Source organism: Chrysemys picta, chromosome 2, assembly GCF_011386835.1.
Source record: "Chrysemys picta bellii isolate R12L10 chromosome 2, ASM1138683v2, whole genome shotgun sequence".
Taxonomy (NCBI): domain Eukaryota; kingdom Metazoa; phylum Chordata; order Testudines; family Emydidae; genus Chrysemys; species Chrysemys picta.
Window position 1 is genome coordinate 196,457,385 of NC_088792.1, and position 20,431 is coordinate 196,477,815.

General features: G+C 42.1%; 1 protein-coding gene across 3 annotated transcripts in view; it reads right to left on the bottom strand.

The window, feature by feature from the left end:
- CCDC102B (coiled-coil domain containing 102B) overlaps window positions 1-20,431 on the bottom strand; it is a 362,186-nt gene that overhangs the window by 110,576 nt on the left and 231,179 nt on the right. For all 3 annotated transcript variants that reach the window (XM_065585187.1, XM_005281488.4, XM_065585188.1), the window contains exon 7: window positions 14,913-15,083. In XM_065585187.1, the coding sequence (XP_065441259.1) occupies window positions 14,913-15,083 (171 nt within the window). The remainder of the gene's footprint in view (window positions 1-14,912; window positions 15,084-20,431) is intronic.

Here is a 20,431-nt window from a genome sequence, read left to right on the forward strand (position 1 = left end):
TTTGAGTGCTTGACTTTGCAAACTAAAAATTCTTTTAACATAAGTGGTGTGTGTGTGTGTGTGTGTGTGTGTGTGTGTGTGTGTGTGTGTAATTTCTAAAGTATTTTTTAAAAAAACATTGAAAAATCAATAATTTCTCATGTGGAAACATATTGACATCCACATGGGTTATCAGCAGGGTTGAAACATTTAGATCCTCAGTACAGACCTCTGCCACTTGAGCTAACTGAATAACTGATAGCCAGCACAGATTGGCATTCTCTATGTGGACGAGGCACTAAAAGGGAAAGTGACAAATTTTGCCAGTGGGTTTCACAGAGTTGCTGACAGAGAAATATAGAGACTCGGGAATCTTGGATTCAATTACAAGTTCTGGAAGACAGTATGTTCTAATGGTTCCAGAACCTTCTGTCCCATCCCATCCAGCCTGATCTTGTCCAGCCCACCCCAAACCTCTTTGGCTCCTTATCACAGTCTGCTCACCTAGCCAATCCCAGTCTCCAACCCTCCAGGCTCTTCATTGCAAACTGTATCTTCTTGCCCAGCCAGTCCCTGTCTCTACCTCCAGGCTCCCCATCTAAATCCCATTCTTTCCCTCACTTCAGTTACCAGTTCCAGTTTGACTTCTTGAGCTCCTCACCTCAGTTTCCCCGCAGGCACTTTGCTCAACCAGTCCCTGTGGTTCTTCCCCACCGCCCCATTCCTCATTTAATCCAAATCTTTTCCACGCCCAGTGTTTTCTTTCCTTCCCTTCCCTTTTGCCCACAGGCTCTCTGCCCCCATATCCTTGCACAACTAGTTCCAGTCTGCCTCCCATCTACTTCCTCTGTCTCTTCCATCCGCCCACCTTCCTGTTCTTGCAGTCTTTGCAATCAAATCAGGCAGATTCCATCTTCATGCTGCCTGCAGACCAGCAGGGGGAGCATTGAGAGCATACAGAAGAGAGAGTCTCTCTGCTCTTAATTCCTGTGTCCAGCACCACAGTGACCCACAGAAGCCAGCAGCAGCAATTGCAGAGAAAGTCCTGCTGAAGCCCTGCAACCCAAGATAGGAGCATGCTCAATATAAACAGCATCTTCAGAGAAATTACCAGGGATGTGTGAACTGAGATTTTTCAGATGCATATAATTTGACCAAATGTGTGCATTTTTTTCCTACGAAAAGCAAATGCACTTCTTTGGCATTAGAGCAACCCCCCTGATTTCAAGCCCTTGCTCCAAAACACAGAGGTTCTAGAAGCTTCTCACTGAAGTGGTAAGACTTTGTTTTCTTTTGTTTTGTTTTGTTTTGTTTAACATGGGCAAACAACATATCCTTCCCCTATCTCATGCTCAGCTTTTCCAGGTATTCTTTCCCTAGGGGATTTTGTAGGTTTTATGTAGCTGTTACAACAGCAAACAAAATGTGGAATCGATGCCATTTGTTTAAAGGAAGTGTGAGTTGCAAATGTGCTTAACTAAAGTATTGTTATCCCCTTAGCACAGTAGGCCCCCAGAGCTTCTACTGTAGGCACTATAATAGTCTGAATGCACTCTACTGTGTTAGTGATTTCTGCTGTGTTGCACACCATGCAATTCCAACAGAAATCATTAATGACTGATGTCACTGCAGTAGTATTAAGTATTTTTTAATTTAATTCCATTGCAGTCACATATCAACACATTAGCATAACAGTGATTTGGCCTTCACCAGAGCTAAGATGATTGAGTTAACAAACATTAGATCTATATGTTTCCAGTCTACAATGCCAATTAAACTTTCACTCCAAGTATAATGTCTTCTTATTTTTCGTGTATGTTAAATTCTTCACATCTCACCACTTTGCCCTACTGTCATTTTGATTTGTTGATCTCTGCTAAATCATAAGGGGGGGGGTAGGTTTATCTAATATCATGCTTATCAATCCTGTCATCAGACTGAAGATGTCTTTTAAGACTCAGAACAAGACCATTATTAAGCATTGCTGTTGTCTAACTTTTTCTGTACTGAAAAGAAAAAGGAAACAGCAGCGAGTGAACAAAACCAAACCAATAAGAACAAAATGAAGCCAAGTCTGTCCCCTTTCCAGGCTCCTTGGGGTTTTGGGAAACAACTAACCATGGAAACTCAAGTCAAGAGAAACTATAATTCTGTTCACAGTAGTCCTTTCTGAGTTTCCCAGTATCTTTTCATATCAGTACAAATTGTCGTGGAAAGAATCACCCACGCATTGATTTTAGTGTACAGACACAAGCCTGAGGCTTATTTTATTGCAATACATACCAAACACGTTGGGGTGACAGTCCGAAAACTGACACACCTAGGACCGCACGCAGGCGGCTTTTATTCCGTCAAACCGCAAGCAAAGTACAAATTATACGTCATTTGCGAGAAATTAAAGCTGGGGTCAGCCCCCCCCTTCCTGTTACCTTCCTTATTATTTTACGAGAATTGGGTACATATTAGGTAAGGGGTCACTTGGTGTTTTCCTTTAGGGGTGTTACTTGGCACCAATTTAGGGGTATTTCTCGTTAGAATACATATCATCTTTCTGGGGTTTTACGGTTATGGGCATAGGGGGTTAACACAGGACGCTCAAAGAAGATATATGATTGGCTGATTTTGCAGATAGCTGGAACTACAGGAGAAGTTGGCCTCTGCAAAGCAATTTCTTCATATTAAGCGGTTATTATATTTCATAAACAAGTGGTTATTATGTTACTAAAGCGGTTATTATGTGCAGAGGTCTCTTGCATTGTTTACTCCCCCTCCTTCCTCTGGTCATAACCCTTGACCGAATTTGGCAGAGAACCACGCAGTTCAGTCTTGTTCAGGCCAGTCTTACTCCTTTTTGTAAAGGCAGTCGGCATAACAGTCCTCTGTTAAAGGGTCTGTATTTAGGCCTCTAGAATCACTTTGGTCATTAAAAAGAAGCCCCCCCAGTTCTCTTTCCCCACAAAACTTAAAAACAAAACTATCTTGGGTGATTAAAAAAAAAACATGAAAAGTCTAGTTCTCATAATAAAATTCAAGTAAATTTCTAGCATGTAGAAGCTAACACTTCTTAGCTTGACTTTGATTAAATGATTTAAGGCTTTTTCCCACTAGAGTTCATAGTTCATAGAATTAAATTTGTTACAGAACCTCTTCTGGATGTGTTTCATGTCAGTTAATGCTACTGTCTTGGCAACTTTCCCTTGAGTTGTATCACATGTATGGGGCTTCCTAGAAACAAAATCTCATGGGAAGTGAGGGTTCGCAGCAGGAACTGGGGTTTCTCACTCTGTACTTCAACTCACAGCAAAAATGCAAAGCATCACCAGATTTAAAAAGAAGCGGGGCAAGAAGAGATTTCTGAATCTCTCCATAAGGCTAGTTACCTATGGAAGGGACCCTTGTCTCCATGCATGCCTTGAAAGGATCTTTTCACTAGTGAAAAGCAACTAAGCAAGGCCTACTGGATATGCAATGTCTGGAAATAACATGTAGGAAGAAGAGGAAATTCCTCGAGTCAGATATGGAATACCAATTTTGAGATGCTTATCTGAACCAACCCTCTTGAGATTCACTCATCATTACGCTCAGAGGAAAGATATCAGGCTACAGGACTGCAAAGCAAAACTAAGTAGTTCATGCCTGATGTCTAAACTATGATATTGTATATTCTTAAAGAGGAAAGGAGCACAAACATTGTAACAAGAACTGAAAATATCATCTAAATTACAGTTGTATATAGAGTTTCTTCACTTTGAAATGTCACTTTGACTTCAAGTATGCATATTTACAAATGGGATTTTTATGAGTGCTGAAGGAAGTTCTTTTGAAAATTTCATGCTAGACTAATGTTCATTATTTGAAACTGTGGTGTACACTTTCCTATTATCAAAAGTTTCTTTTTTCCTCACAAAAAAGGTAATATCACAATATTTTTAAAAACTACAGTAATGACAAGGAGATAGTGAACTTGTATTGTTACAGGTAAGTATTTGAAGCATTTTGTAACTCTTGAATTGGGTATGATTGAATTAGTCATTTTATTTCCAACGAAAACAATACAGTACAGCCATCTTGGAAATAAGAAATGACCTTTCAAAACAATGCCAGCTGCACAGATTAAGTTTCAGAAACTATTAATGAAAGAAATACATTGTAATAATCAATATACTAATTAATTGTATGCCAATGAAACAAGTATAAACAAACATTTTCATTTGCATGGCTATTATCAGAGCTAGTTGGGAAGTAGTTATACCATCCTGTGAAAATTTTCAAGATTTCAAAGAAAATTTCCCATCTCAAATTGGGATGAAAAGTTGAGGGAAAAAATCAGACTGAAAAAGTTTTAAAAGTTTGTGTGGGTCAACTGAAATATTGCATTTTGATAGTTTTGAAATGTCTTTTGATTTTGGTGTTGTTAGTTTAAATTTCAAAATGAAAAGTTGTTTCAAACCTGAAAACTAGATTTTTTTATAGCCCCATCCCTAGAGTATTTCAGCATGTCACATATATTAATGAAATTAGCCTCACGACACTCCTGAGAGGTAGGGAAATATTATTCCTAATCAAAATACGTCCATTTTGGGGGGGAGGGTTGCCAAAAATCAATATTTTCCATGGAGAGAACTCCATTTTCCAATCAGTTCTAGTGTACATAATCTACTAGGTTTGTTTGGGATAAAGGAATTATTTATCAATATAAGGTGTTATTTTTTTATGTATTGTGCAATGCACATACAATATTCCATTAAATATATTTTTAAGGAGGAACAAATATTTATTTGAGCTCATTCCACCAACAATAGGAATCTCTTTCTACCTCTCTGACAACTCCCCCCCCCCCATGTTTAAAGGAATATTGTACACTTATTGAGCAATATGCAAGAAATAACACCTTATTGATAAAAAATCCTTTTATCCCAAACAAACCTAGTAGATTATGTATACTAGAACTGGTTGGAACTGCTTCCAGATTTACTCATCACTTTCTGTACCTCTTACCTACTTTATTTTCATTATTATAACAGAACAATTTTAATTGTTAAAAAACTGCAGAACTGAGAAAGTATGTAGCAGAATGTCACAACCATCAGTATTCCCAATAATTGCTTTGAGAGAAACAAAGTAATATTATTTATTTGTATTGAAGCAACACCTAGGAACCCCAGTCATGGACCAGTACCCATTGTTCTAGATCCTGTACTAAGACAGAATTTCACATAGTGAAGTTAAATGATGTGTGCCTACCACCACACAGGGTTTTATTTGTTTTACTGAAGAATTCCAACAAAATTGAAGAAATAAAATACCTCTTATTTTAGGCAAACCAGAAAAGAGTTTATAATCAGCTCTGTAAAGACATTATCTTTTTTTTTCTGAAGGCCCATATTGGTTTAACAACTCATCCTAAGTACTACATAAAATAATGAGTAAATCTGGCAGCAGCTCAGGTTGCTGCATTAATATATATAAATTAGATTTTTGGAGTCTCAAAGGCAATGTCTAGTATGTTTTCAGATATCCTTTCAAAATCTGTTACAATACACTTTAGCTATAAATGAATGAAGTGCATGAGCAAATAATAATGTAGATCATAAAATATAAAAAAAAACAGCAGAGTCAGAGAGAATGAGAACTTTCCATTTTCATGTGGGCTGAAGAAAAGAAATAATCGTGATGAACATTTCACCTTGAATACATTGATAATGTCCTGCCAGTAGAGCACAGAAAACAACAAACTGTTTTTGAAGTTGGTTAAAGACATTTTGCCTATTGTGTCACAAACCCAATTATTTTGAGTATTGAATGCAGCAGTGTATCAATCTAAATCTGAGTGTTCAGAATAAAAGAAGAAACCTAAATGCTAATGTAATCTTCCTCAGACAGCACTTAACTAAAGAAAATCTTCATGCTTTTGCTAAATCATAGTTAAGCTGCTGCATTAGGAGAGAAAACATAAGTAACTGGAAATCTGATAATTTCTCTAAAAATACAGCAAATATCATTCTTTTCCTCTTACACAAGAAGATATTAATAATAAAAATATTACATTTATGATTACCACACTAACTGTATTTCACTAAGAGCAGCTCTCTAGACATTAGGGGAGCTCCTATATCCTACACAGTATGAGTGGTTCCTTAACATGCTTCTTGGTATGACTTGCTTGGCAATATTGTTAGTTCCAGCCTACTGCTGGCAAGGATTATTTTCTTTGTTCCGCTGATAACCCTAAAACAATACCTAACTGTAGCTCCCAATTATAAAGTACAACTGCCAGAGAAGGCTCTATGAGTTACAGTGGTAAACTGGGTGAGGGACTGACACCAAGGTAATAGAAATCTCCAATTTCTTCAAAGAACAGGTTTAAGATGAGTGGCTGCAGTGCAGGTTTCCTCTAAGACACCCACCAACCTGTATGTTTTGTGAGGCAACTTTTAGAGTAAAAAGTTAGGTAGTTTTGTCTTCATGACTGTTCTCTCTTTACTTAACCCCTCTGTTGTCACTTCTAACAGGAGCGCCAATTAGTTTTAATTAGGAGTGTGTGATTGTTATACCCTGTCTAACAGGAACTGGGCTGATATCAATTAATTTCAAATAATCAGCTAACCTGTCAGATGGCAGTGATATTTGTGTTCCTAGTATCGACTGAGATCATGAGTGAAAGTTTTCATGTGCCACTACCAAATTCCTAAACATCCAGTTCCCAACAGAATTTATTTTATTTATAAAGATATTTTCTTGGACTCTTTGTTTTACCAGCTTTGTTTTTTCTCACTTCCCCCTCTAATAGTATGTCAATGATTGGCTCTGAAATCAAACAGAAATTGGATCAGTCCTAATGCAAAAGTAACTCTTCTAACTTAAGGGCATGAGAGGTGCCTTGCTGTATTGGGTGTCTGCAACAAATAAAAGCAAAGTAATAAACTAAGAGTCCAATTCTGCAGACACTTGTTAATGGACATAGTACTTATCCTACGATCCTGACTAATAACAGCAAGATTAAAAGACAACTGGGCATAGACTACATATCTTAACAAAAAAAGTTGGATTATCAAATATTACATCAAAATCTGGCCAGTCACCATCCTGACCACACACAAAGCTGTATATTGGGGAATCTTTTATATATTTACCTGGCACTTGCTATGCCAAAGGTATTATTTTCTCATTTTTCATTTACCATCAGATTAATTCTTTCTAGGTGTCTCAAGCTGAGCAACTAAAAATTGGTTCACCCAAATTCACTAGTCACTTCTGAAAATACGGGTCCTCTCTCTATATATATGGCTAGGATTATCTAAAAAGGCTGCTACAAGGAAGAAATAGGAAATTCCATTACTAAATGTTAGGAACCAGCCTTCAGGCAGTATCATTATATCACATGGGTACAAAAGGAAGACTTTCTTTCCTGCTTCATGAGCTTCAGAAGGTAGCTGAAGATTCATTTTTCTCCATCACAAAACACTCAGGAAGAATGGGCATATCTACACTATGATAAAAAAAAACCGCAACAGGGAGTCTCAGAGCTCGGGTCAGCTAACTCAAGCACACAGGGCTCAGGCTGCAGGTCTAAAAATTGCAGTGTCGACATTCAGGCTCAGGCTGGAGCCCAAGCTCTGAGACCCTCCCCACTTGCAGTCTTAGAGTCCAGGATCCCACCCGAGTCCAAACACCTACATTACAATTGTATAGCCTGCAGCCCAAGCCCCTTGAGGCCAAGTCAGTGACCCAGGCCAGCTGCAGCGATACTGCAGGTCTTTTATTTCAGCATCCATTTACCCAACATGAGCAGGGAAATTATGTCACTTCAGCAGTGCAAGATACCTCTATAGCATAAACCAATTATAATCATCAGTTTTCTCAGATAAGGGATCCTCTTTTCCAGGCGGGTAGGGAAAAAATCTTGAAGTCAAGTTATTTTCTGAATGATTTTTTTTTAAAACTGAAAGGTAATCAGGGCAAGGAGGAAAACACATTTGGTGCTGGTTGAAGTTTTTTGGGGATGGGGAGAGGAGGAAACAAGTCCAATTAATAGCCCCTGAAATGGATATTTTGCAGCAAGCGTACAATTAACCATCAGCAATGATCTTGAATCTAAAGTATTCTAAGGGTATGTCTACACTACGAAATTAGGTCAATTTTATAGAAGTTGATTTTTAGAAATCAATTTTATACAGTCGATTGTGTATGTCCCCACTAAGTGCATTAAGTCGGCAGAGTGCATCCTCACTACCGTGGCTAGCATTGATTCACAGAGTAGTCCACTGTGGGAAGCTATCCCACAGTTCCCGCAGTCTCCGCTGCCCATTGGAATTATGGGTGAAGCTCCCAATGCCTGTGTGATGTTATTGATATAATCTGGGACCATATAGATCATTGTTGCCACCAAAGTCCTGTAGTGGCACCAAATCTTGTATAAAGGGGGTCAAATGAGGTGTCTAAGACAAGGTTATGGTTTACTGGTTATAATTATGCTGTCTATATGTGTGTATCAATGTTGTAGTTGAAGTTCTGAATATTGGCTTTATACTGTCTGCATTTCAAACTTATGCTATGCTTCTGGGAAACTTCCCAGACAAGTTGGTGTTAGCTCTGCCTAGCCTGCTTGATGGCCCATTAAGGACCATCAGCCATACAATTGACCCATTGAGAGAAGGCAAATACACCTTGCAACTCAGCAAAGTATGCAGGGACTGGCCCATGTGACTCTAGACTCCATTTTGCTATAATTTTCCACAGTAAGGACAAAGAGATGTTCTTACACCTGGAAAAGACTATAAAAGGCTGATGCCTCTCCTCCATCTTGTCTTCAATCCTGCTTCTTACCTGTGGAGGGACTTTGCTACAAACTGAAGCTCTGAACAAAGAACTGAGGACCCATCCCAGCTGGGGATGTACTCCAGAGACTTGATTTTGAACCTGCAGTTTATCTCATCACTGCTACAAGCCTGAACCAAGAACTTTGCCATTACTGTATGTAATTGATTCCATTTAACCATTTCTAGCTCTCATCCATATCTTTTTCCTTTTATGAATAAACCTTTAGATTCGAAAGGATTGGCAACAGTGTGATTTGTGGGTAAGATCTGATTTGTATATTGACCTGGGTCTGGGGCTTGGTCCTTTGGGATCGAGACAATCTTTTTTTTCTTTTACTCGGTGTAGTTAGTCGGTGTGGCTCCCCTCCTGCCCAGCAGAGGGAGCACCCTTACAGGCACCACCGCCTGTTCCCGCCCCCCCGGAAGTCAAGGGGCGGGACAGGAAGTATAAAAGCCGGCCGCCGGAGCTCAGTCAGAGCCCAACCGCCGCAGGGAGCAGACGTGCCGCCGGAAGCTTGCGGCCGGGAGACCTCTGAGACCCGAGACCGTTGCCCTAACTGGCTGGACCTGCCCCGAGCCCACTACGAGGAGGAGCCGCAGGAGCCCCCCCTGCACCCGGTATTCGGAGGAGCCGTCGGGCCTCCCTCGCGCCAACTACGAAGGCGAGGAGCCCCCAGAACTCCTCCGCCCCTGCTGTTATCCGGAGGAGCCGCCTGAGCCCCAGTGGCTGGATTTCCCCAAGGAGCTGCCGGACCTGCCCCAAGCCCCGGACCAGAGGAACCGATGCTGCTGGACTGGCCCGAACCCGGCGTCACCAACTAGGTAGGCCCTGAGGGGGAACACGGAAGTAGCCTGGGGGTAGCTGACCCCGGTCAGGCTGTAGACACGTGAGCTGATGTCAGTGTGTTTCGGTCAGGACACCCCACTGACCAGCAGCGACACGAGCCGCTGCTAGGGCCCCTGGCTGGGACGCAGTGGAGTGGGTGGGCCTGCGTCCCCCCCTGCCACCCCACTCTCGGGTGGCAGGTTTCCCCCTCACGCAATGCTCAGGTGTAGGAACCTGGGCCTACCTAATTGATTGTTTGCTCAGCCCCTGCACCAGAGGGCCTGAGTTCCCTAACTGAGTGTTGCTCAGCCCCTGCACCCAATGGCCTGAGCTGTGACTGTTTGTGCCCCGCCCTGATCCAGGGCCTGGGCCTAGCAAACAAACTGTTGTGTTGTTGCTCAGCCCCTGCCTGAGGGCCTGGACCCTGAAGTAACTGTTTATTTGCTCAGCCCCTGCCTGAGGGCCTGAGCCCTGAACTAGCTGATGATTTGCTCAGCCCTGCCTGAGGGCCTGAGCTCCCAGAATTGTGGGCCACTCAGCCCTGCACCAAAGGGCCTGGGCATTGACTGTCTGTGCTTATAGTGAGTCGGTGTGGCTCCCCTCCGCCCAGGAGGGTCGAGCCCCGGCACAAACCTACTACACTGGGGTATTGGTTTTCATAACCATTTGTCCCCATAACGAGTGGCACTGGTGGTGATACTGGGAAACTGGAGTGTCTAAGGGAATTGCTTGTGTGACTTGTGGTTAGCCAGTGGGGTGAGACCAAAGTCCTCTTAGTCTGGATGGTTTGGTTTGCCTTAGAGGTGGAAAAACCCCAGCCTTGGGCTGTAACTGCCCTGTTTAAGCAATTTGTTCTGAATTGGAACTCTCAGTTGGGTCCTGCCAGAACCAGCATCGTTACAGCCTGATGGGGAAAAATTATTCTCATGGGTGGTTTGGGGTACATGTCGTCACTCTCTCCTCCCTCCCTCCCTGAAAGCAACTGCAGACAATCATTTCACGCCTTTTTGCCTGGGTTACCCGTGCAGATGCCATAGCACGGCAAGCATGGAGCCTGCTCAGCTCACTGCTGCTGTTGCGAGCATTGTAAACACCTCGCGCATTATACTGCAGTATGTGCAGAACCTGGCTGAGAGATGGCAGCACAAGGACGATTGTGATGAGGACATGGACACAGACGTTCCTGAAAGCACGGGCTGTGGCAATTGGGACATCATGGTGGCAGTGGGGCTGGTTGATACAGTGGAACGCCGATTCTGGGCCCAGCAAACAAGCACAGACTGGTGGGACAGCATAGTGTTGCAGGTATGGGATGATTCCCAGTGGCTGCGAAACTTTTGCATGCATTCAGCCACTTTCCTGGAACTCTGTGAGTTGCTTTCCCCCGCCCTGAAGTGCAGGAATACCAAGATGAGAGCTGCCCTGACTGTTGAGAAGCAAGTGGCGATAGCCCTGTGGAAGCTTGCAACGCCTGACTGATACCGGTCAGTCGGGAATCAATTTGGAGTGGGCAAATCTACTGTGGGGACTGCTGTGATTCACGTAGCCAATGCAATAACTGACGTTCTGCTATCAAGGGTAGTGACTCTGGGAAATGTGCAGGTCATAGTGGATGGCTTTGCTGCAATGGGTTTCCGTAACTGTGGTGGGGTGATAGATGGAATGCATATCCCTATCTTGGCACCGGACCACCTTGCCAACCATAAACCACAAGGGGTACTTCTCAATGGTGCTGCAAGCACTGGTGGATCACAAGGGATGGTTCATCACCAACAACGTGGGATGGCCGGGAAAGATGCATCTTTAGGAACTCTGGGCTGTTTGAGCAGCTGCAAGAAGGGACTTACTTTCCAGACAAGAAAGTTACTGTTGGGTATGTTGAAATGCCAATAGTTATCCTTGGAGACCCAGCCTACTCCTTGCTCCCATGGCTCATGAAGCCATACACAGGCAGCCTGGACAGTGGTAAGAAGCAGTTCAACTATAGGCTAAGCAAGTGCAGAATGGTGGTAGAATGTGCCTTTGGATGTTTAAAAGCTCGCTGGCGCTGTTTGCTGACTAGGTTAGTCCTCAGCGCAACCAATATTTCCATTGTTATTACTGCTTGCTGTGTGCTCCATAATATCTGTGAGAGTAAGGGGGAGACATTTATGGTGGGGTGGGAGGTTGAAGCAAATCACTTGGCTGCCAATTTTGACCAGCCAGACATCAGGGCAATTAGAAGAGCACAGGTACGTGCGCTGTGCATCAGAGAGGCTTTGAAAACCAGTTTCATGATTGGCCAGGCTACGGTGTGACAGTTGTGTGTGTTTCTCCTTGATGAAAACCCGCCCCCTTTGTTGATTTTAGCTCCTTGTAAGCCAACCACCCTCCCCTCTTCGATCACAGCTGGCAAAGGAAATAAAGTCACTATTGTTTTGACACCATGCATTCTTTCTTTATTAATTAAAAAAAAAAGGAGATAACCGATAAGGTATCCCGGGTGGAGTAGGGTGGGATGGTGGAGGAGGGGAGGACAAGGCCATATTGCTTATTGTAGCCACACTACAAATCAAAACTGTTTGAATGGCAGCCTTTTGTTGCTTGGGCCATCCTCTGGAGTGCAGTGGCTGGGTGCCCGGAGCGTCCCCCCACCCCACACGTTCTTGGGCGTCTGGGTGAGGAAGATATGGAACTTGGGGAGGAGGGCAGGCGGTTGCACAGTGGATGCAGCGGTGGTCTGTGCTCTTGTTGGCTTTCCTGCAGCTCCACCAGATGCCTGAGCATTTCTGTTTGCTCCCCTATTAGCCTCAGCATTGCATACTGCCTCTGCTCATCGTGCTCACTTAATGCTTTCCTGGACTCTGCCACTGAATGCCTCCATGCATTCAGTGCGGGAGGACTGCATGAGCTTGGAAAACATGTCATTGCGAGTGCATTTTTTTCCGCCTTCTAATCTGTGATAACCTCAGGGACAGAGATGATAGGGGGAGCATAGAAACATTTGTACCTGGGGGGGTATAAAAAGGGAGTGTAAAATTTAAGATGATACATTTCTGAGAACAAAAGGGAGACTCTTTCACAGTGAATCAAGCAATTCACAGCAGACAGCACATGTGCTTTAGGTACAAGGTCGCATTTTGCCTTTTATATTGAGCGCCCGCCAGAATGGTGACACATCACACATGGCTGGGCAACAGAATTCAGTTTCCAGGCAGCCAAAGTAAGCCGAAGGGTATGCGGATTTGGCTTCTAATGTCTTCATAACATGTGGGAATGTTTTCAAACTGCAGCACCCTCCTTTCCCATAGCAAGCAATGCCGGTTGGGTTTGCCATTTAAAAGGAGGGGCTGCAGTTTTTGGGTGAATGTGCAGCTCACACTTCCCCCCCACGCCTCCCCGTGGCTATTTGGGATGATCCCTTCACTCCTCCCCCCACCACATGGCTATTCTCAGGGATGATCCCTTTTAGCCAATTGCAAACAGCCCGGCATGAACGGGGTCCTTTTACTGTTCCCTTACAAAAATTCCCCTATTTCAACCAGGTGACCATGAATGATATCACTCTCTTGAGGTTGACACAGAAAGATATAGACCGAATGTTGCTTGAATGCGACCAAAACCCATGCTTTATGCTGCAATGATTCCAGACTACTTGCTACTGGCTTGGCGTGGTAAAGTGTCCTACCGTGGAGGATGAAATAAGGCAGCCCTCCCCAGAAACCTTCTGCAAAGGCTTTCAGAGTACCTCCAGGAGAGCTTCATGGAGATGTCCCTGGAGGATTCCTGCTCCATCCCCAGACACGTTAACAGACTTTTCCAGTAGCTGTACTGGCCACAAATGCATCCCAAGTCTTCAGAGCAAATCAAACATTAAACAGTATTGCTAAGGTTTTTAACCCTGTACCATAGTTACAAATGTGCACTCACCAGAGGGGCCTTCTCCGCCTTCAGGGTCGGGGATCCCGCCTTGGGAGGGTATTGTCTCCAGGGTAGTGAAAAGGTCCTGGCTGCCAGGGAGAAGGGATTCACCACTTGCCTGCTGCACATTCTCCTCCTCCTCCTCTTCCTCATCCACAAAATCCTCCTTCCTGTTGCGTGAGACTTCCCCCTTGCAGGTGTCCACGGACAGTGGTGGGGTAGTGATAGGGTCCCCCCCTAGAATGCCATGCAGCTGATCATAGAAGCGGCATGTATGGGGCTCTGACCCAGAGCAAGTGTTTGCCTCCTTTGTCTTTTGTTAGGCTTGCCTGAGCTCCTTGACTTTCACACGGCACTGCTGTGTATCCCTGTTGTAGCCTTTGTCCATCATGCCCTGTGCGATTTTTGGCATATACGTTAGCATTTCTTCTCTTTGATCGGAGTTCTGGCTGCACAGATTCTTCTCCCCATACAGCAATGAGATCCAGTGTTTCCCGTTCGCTCCATGCTGGAGCTCGTTTGCGATTCTCGGGGGACTGCATGGTCACTTGTGCTGTTGAGCTCGCCACACTGACCAAAGAGGAAATGAAATTCAAAAGTTCCCGGGGCTTTTCCTGTGTACCTGGCTAGTGCATCGGAGTTGAAAGTGCTGTCCAGAGCGGTCACATTGGAGCACTTTGGGATAGCTCCCGAAGGCCAATAACGTCTGTTTGCATCCACACTACAAATTTGACCCAGCAAGTTTGATTTTAGTGCTATTCCCCTCACCGGGGAGGAGTACAGAAGTCGATTTTAAGAGCCCTTTAGGTCGACAGAATGGGGTTGCTTGTGTAGATGCATTCATTATAAAATCGATGTAATGCGGCTAAATTTGACCTAACCCTGTAGTGTAGACCAGGGCTAAGATGTTTAAGGGTAATTGATAATGAAACGGATTAAACTGGGTTTTGTACCCAATAGAATGTGTTTGGCAAAAGCAGCAGAATTGTATGCTGTTGTAATTTAAAATAAGCTGTATTCATAGGAATGTTGAAAAATTAGTTAATTAATGAGCTCTTTTTATATTTATATATTACACACGCGCACACACATTTTGTCCAAATTGTCTAATAACAGCCTAATTGGCATATTCAGTAGAAAGATAAATTGGGGGGTTATTAGATTTAGAGACATATAAAATCTTCAGAAAGACTCTTATATTGGTAGGACAATGGACAAAGGGACTAAAGAGGTCAAATTCTATGTCTAATGTCAAAGATTGCAGTCCTAGGATCATAAATAAACACATAACTCTACAATATATAAATGTATTTACAGTATTGCCCTTGAATATGGGAATAAACTGTAAGTGACGACAGATTCTTTTAACAAATTAAAAGTTTAAATACCTTATCCTCTGCCTGGTTTAGCCCTCTTTTTAGGTCTTCCACCCGACTTCTCAGCTTCTTAACCTCATCCTCGTGTTGTTCCACTCTCTTGCTTGTATGCATCAGTTCCGCCGCTTTATCATGATACTGCTTGTTTAGCTTGTGGTGTGCATGCTGCAGCTCAATGAACTCCTTTTAAATAAAAACAATACTGTTCAGATACTAAAACACATTTGGGCACTGAAACAGCTTAGAAATCTTCTTAAAGGAAGCTTTCTATAGGGAGCCTGCTATGGCTGTTGAAAGTCTTGCTTATAAAAAAAATTGGTTAAGTGTATTCCAGTTAGTATTTATTCTAACAAGAACAATTCTGCATTTTCAGGAGAACTTAAAGGTGTAGGGACCTATTAACATCAGTTCACAAAAAAGTATAGGGAGGGCAGATCCTCAGCTGGTGTAAATTCTTTATATCACCACCGACACCAATGGAGCTATAAAAATGTACACCAGCTGAGAATCTGGCCCAGGGTCTTTTATCACAGCTTTGCGACTGCAATGTGCTGCCACTGAGGAAGAAAATAGTCCCTTCAGTAGAGAACTGTAAGAAATGTCAGGGCTATCTGTGACTGTCTGAGGAGAATTGCTGTGGAAAATTACATGACATTTTATCAAAAGACGGAGGCTGTTACAGTTAAACTGGTGAAGCTTCCAAACCATTTATCAAAGCCCTTTCAGTTCTCATTTCAAGGTAGATGAAACAAATATTAAAATAAAGTTCATCTGTTTCTGGAACATTTTAGAAAGTAAAACCAATCTGTTCATACCTGTTTTTCTCTTGCCAACTCTTAAATTAAATACACATTTTCATAACTTGTTAACCTCTATCCTCTGTGCTAAGGTAATAATCATTTAGTCAAAAATCTTGAGTGTGAAAACCAAAGTGATAGCAGGGAGATGCAACTAGTTGTAAAAGTTAGTGTAGTCAAGACAAAATGTTTTACATTTGAAAGTAGCAGCGTGTATAAGAGCTACCTTGTTTGGAATAAGAAATTGATTATGAACAGATTATTGTTATTTTTACTAATTTGTAATGTGGTAGTGCCTGAAGTCCCCAGCCCCATTGTGCTAGGCACAATACAAATAAAAAAGAAAGACAGTTCCTACCCTGAACACCTTATAATTTAAGTAGAAGTACATTGTAGCCTAAGTAAACTGTGAATTTGAATCATTAGCTGAAACACAGGACACTAGTTGGCATCTATTTGAGTGTCTTTGGTTTGATCATCTATACTGAACATTAGGGCTTCTGGTTTTTTGGTGTTTATTAATTTCATTTTTGTGGTTAATCAGGGCTTTTGAAGGCTTTCTCTTCATATACACTGTAATGAGTAACGTATATTGTATACATTGCTCATTACACTCATATATACTGTCATAAGTAATCTTTTGATAATGTTCCCTAGTGTGCTTTAATGTAGTACTGTCTCAAACAGCACTACGTTAAAGTGCACTAGGTAACCTTTGGTGCACACTAGCAGGGTCTACATGGACCAATTAATGTGCAACACATTAGTGTGCTTCGGAAATCATACCCTCATGGTTTTCATTAGTGTTCCCTGTAGACAAGTCCTGAAATACAAGTAAGCACTTTCTGTGTTTTTCTGGCATTTATTGTATAAATGCCAATTTCTTTTTTTCTTTTCTTTTCTTCTTTTTAAACTTGTTCTCTTATTGGGGGTGCTATATTGGTGTTTATTGGTAAAAACAGAAAATCAGAAGCCCTATGAATATTTCAATGTAATTAGCATTTATAGGTTTTTTTAAAAAGTCCACAAGCCCTAAGCATCTGCTTCAACTACTATACTCTCCTGCCTCCCTGGTTCCCAATTTATTCCTGTAAGAGTAAGGCCTGGTCTACATTACACAGTTAGGTGGACACAAGACAGCTTACATCAGCCTACCTGTGGATGTGTCTTCACTTAAATTTGGCTCCTGCCGACGTAAGTGCCTTGCTATGTAGATTTAATAACATGACCTTCATGAGTGGTGTAGAGTCATGGTCAATATACTTAGGTCAATGCAGTGAGAGTATAGACACTGCATTACTTATGTCAGCCATTACTGTCCTCTAGCAGCTGTCCCACATTGCCCCACCCTTACCGCCCTAGTCATTATTGTGAATTCAGCCTCCTCCCCCCCGGCACCTTTTAAAGCAAAAGCCACAGTTGGTGTATATGCCCCTAAAATGGAAATGACTGTTCTTTCCCCTTCATAAGTTCTGTTCCTTTAATTTATTCAGTTTTAAATGTTTTTTTTTAAATTGCTTGGTTCATGTGAAAGATTAATTTTGTTCCAAAAAATAGAATTTTATTCTGAATTAGTTCCTAGCATATGCTGGCTGTTGCTGAGTGGGTCTAATAGCGACCAAATATCTGTTACTGCACTGTGTTGCACTATTCATAATACCACTCTCAAACAATATTAATAGGTGCATTGACAATGTAATATTCCTACATGCATAGCAGTCACTACAAGTTTCTTATCAGATTGCAAAAGAACAGGGCCAGGTAGAGCACATTTCTACAACACTCACTACTCTGGCTCACTATTAAAATGGTCTTTCAAAGACTCCCTGAGCTGTGTAGCTCTGCCAAATGACGATGGCAATAGCTGAATATGCCCACTGTGAACTAGCTTTTCCCAGAGGCACGCATAAAGACAGTGTGAGTTGACTGATCATGTAGTTAACAAGTGCTGTCTTTTCTCTTGACAGCTTACTATTATAGCTCTTCCCCCTCCCCTAAAAAGCATGGTGTTAACATCATGTTATTTGTCCAATTAGACCACATCACTTCCCTTTTTGAATCAATCCACTGTAATTTTCTTCCCCAGATGCTAGCAAGTAGGGCCAGGTTAGCCTATCCTTATTCAGACTCATTGTGGTGCCAGAGATGAAAAGGCATCTCTTTTAAGTACGGGAGTCCCCTCATACTGACAGCAGGATTCTGAGATCAGCTATGTCATATTCTTTATTAAAATATACCATTTCTGAGATTGGTGACTAATATTATTGCTTTCGTAGAGCCCCACAAAATATGTTTGTTCTCAGGGCATGAATGTTAAAGTTGATTACTAGGAGTCCTTTAGTGGCATGTACCATAAGCTGCTGTTTCTGTTTGGTATTTTACACAGTTGCCTTCATTTTTACCTCGGATATCTAAAAATCACTGCTTTCTAACTTTGTGTGCAGATGTAACTGGAAGCCATCTGAAGTCTGAGGTGCAGATAAAAGGCCAAACAGCTAGTGACTAGAATCCAACATAAGAAGGTAATGATCAAATAATGGTTCTTGTTGTTTTGTTCACTAAACGTCTTCCAATGAATTCTGGATGTTAAAAGATAAAAGCATTACCTGATATTGCTTTGTAAGAAAATACTGTCTTTCCATTGCTCTCAGAACCTTTATTTTTCCATTTCCCTCCCCAAAAATGTGTAAACTAATTCTCACTGGCTAAAAATGGTATAACTCAGGTATCAGCTATAGTGATTTAAAACCATCAATCTTGTTCTGTAGACAAACACAAAGTGACTTGAGGATACTGACTGGCTGAGATACTCGTTCTGCTTTTGCAGAGTGAACTATCAGTATATTTTAGTAGACTTTGTGAATGTTATAAGATCTTGAGTAGTCACAAGATACATTGGATGATCCAAACACTAATCTCAGAGAGCCAACACTTCCCAACAGAGTGGCTGAGAATGAGTGTACTCTTGCTTAAACAGGCTCTTTTCCCACACTTTCCACTGCAATCCTGAAGCAGCCAGCTACACATAGGCAAGTATTTCACTGGTGCATAAGGCATGCTGCCCACCAGACACTTGGGGAAGAGTTGGTGTTGTAAAGAGGCCAAAGGGAAAGATGTTTTATTGGCAATGATAGTATCTTACCCCCTCTTTATGAGAAGGACCTCTGAGAAAAAGAGATGAGGAACAGGAAGTTAGCGTGGTCATGGAGTGGAATTGGATTTTGTATCCATACTGGATTATTTCTAACATCCACTAAAAAATGGTGGGCAGGGCAATCCCTAAAGGGGAGAAGGGTTTTCTTTCCCCTGATGGCCCAGACAAAGCTTCTCCACCCAAGAGGGTGTATGAGAGATCCTAGCAAGTGCTCACTCCTGTCCACCCACTAGGATTGCTGTGTCAAGCTTCTAAAGCCTCAGCAAGCTGGTTCCTTATTTGGCTTCTCTGGCATATTTCCTGGGCACTGACTCTCAGAAATGGGGCTCCTCAGCCCACCTGTAATAAGCCCTAGGACCAGTACTTACCTCATAGATACCCCAGTTACTTGAACATAGCTGTCTCCACTCAGAAGGTGTTAAGCTTCTGATTTATAGTTCAGCTTTCTCGGGCAAAAAGCAGTTGTGAAGCAGTCAACACACACTCGTACACCTTTATGTTTAATCATACAAAGCACAAGAGTGTACAAATCATACAAAACAATAAATACTAAAGGCATGTCCCTCCCTCACCATTCCAGGGCATTCTTTGGGCTAAGGTCTAAGTCCCTTGGGTTGTCCAGAGTCCTGGGGCCCATCTGGGCTCAGGAAAGCCATTAGAAACTCCTGTCCCATAATGCTGTTAGATAGTGTGTGACCTCTTCCTCCTGAAGCCTCTTACCCAGCTTCTCTGAACTTTCTCTCTCCTGCCCCATGCTGCCTTTACCTTTCTGGGTCCCCTATTTCTGTATGTTCCTTGATTTAAACCTCTCCTGGTCAGTGTTCTCTTGTTCTGTTCCTGTCTCCAAGTTCACCCTAATCTTATTGAAGCTGTCATCACAGCAAAGAATAGTAGAATACACAGAGAGCTGCTTCTAACAAATTCACACACTAAGCAAAAAAAGCAAAATGTGTGTTTTGCTGCAAGTAGCAAAAAATTCAAAAGACATAATAAAATTCCCTTTAGAAGGAACAGTCAATTATATCATGGCCTTCCCTCAGCCATATTTTTCTCTACCCCAAGGAACCTGCCCAGTTCTCTTGGAAAAAATCAGGAATAATTTGAACTCTCTTAAATATTCCTAAGGCCTGGTGCAAAAAACGGAACATACTGTTCCATCTCAGGCTTAACCAGTGATGACTAGAGAGAAATAATTACTCTGCTTGTTTTACATATGATATTCCTGGTAAAGCAACCCACTATATTCTTTGTCTTTCTCATATTCTCCCCTTCTTGGGTTGTATTTCCTTAACAGTATTCTTAAAGAATAGTGCACACTTCATCATTCATTCCCATGCAAAACACTCTACATTTATTAGATGTCTTTTTTGCCCACTTTATTTTACTAATATCACATTGTATCTTTAAAACTAGCTTTCACAGTATTTCTTATCATTCCATTAGACCACTCTATACTTCATCCCCCAACTGGTCAATAATAATAATTTAAAAACAGCCACAATCACCAACAGCACCATTTAGTATGGGATCCAGAAGAATTCAAGCAGGATGTCAACACTTCTTCCCACTTGATAGTTAGC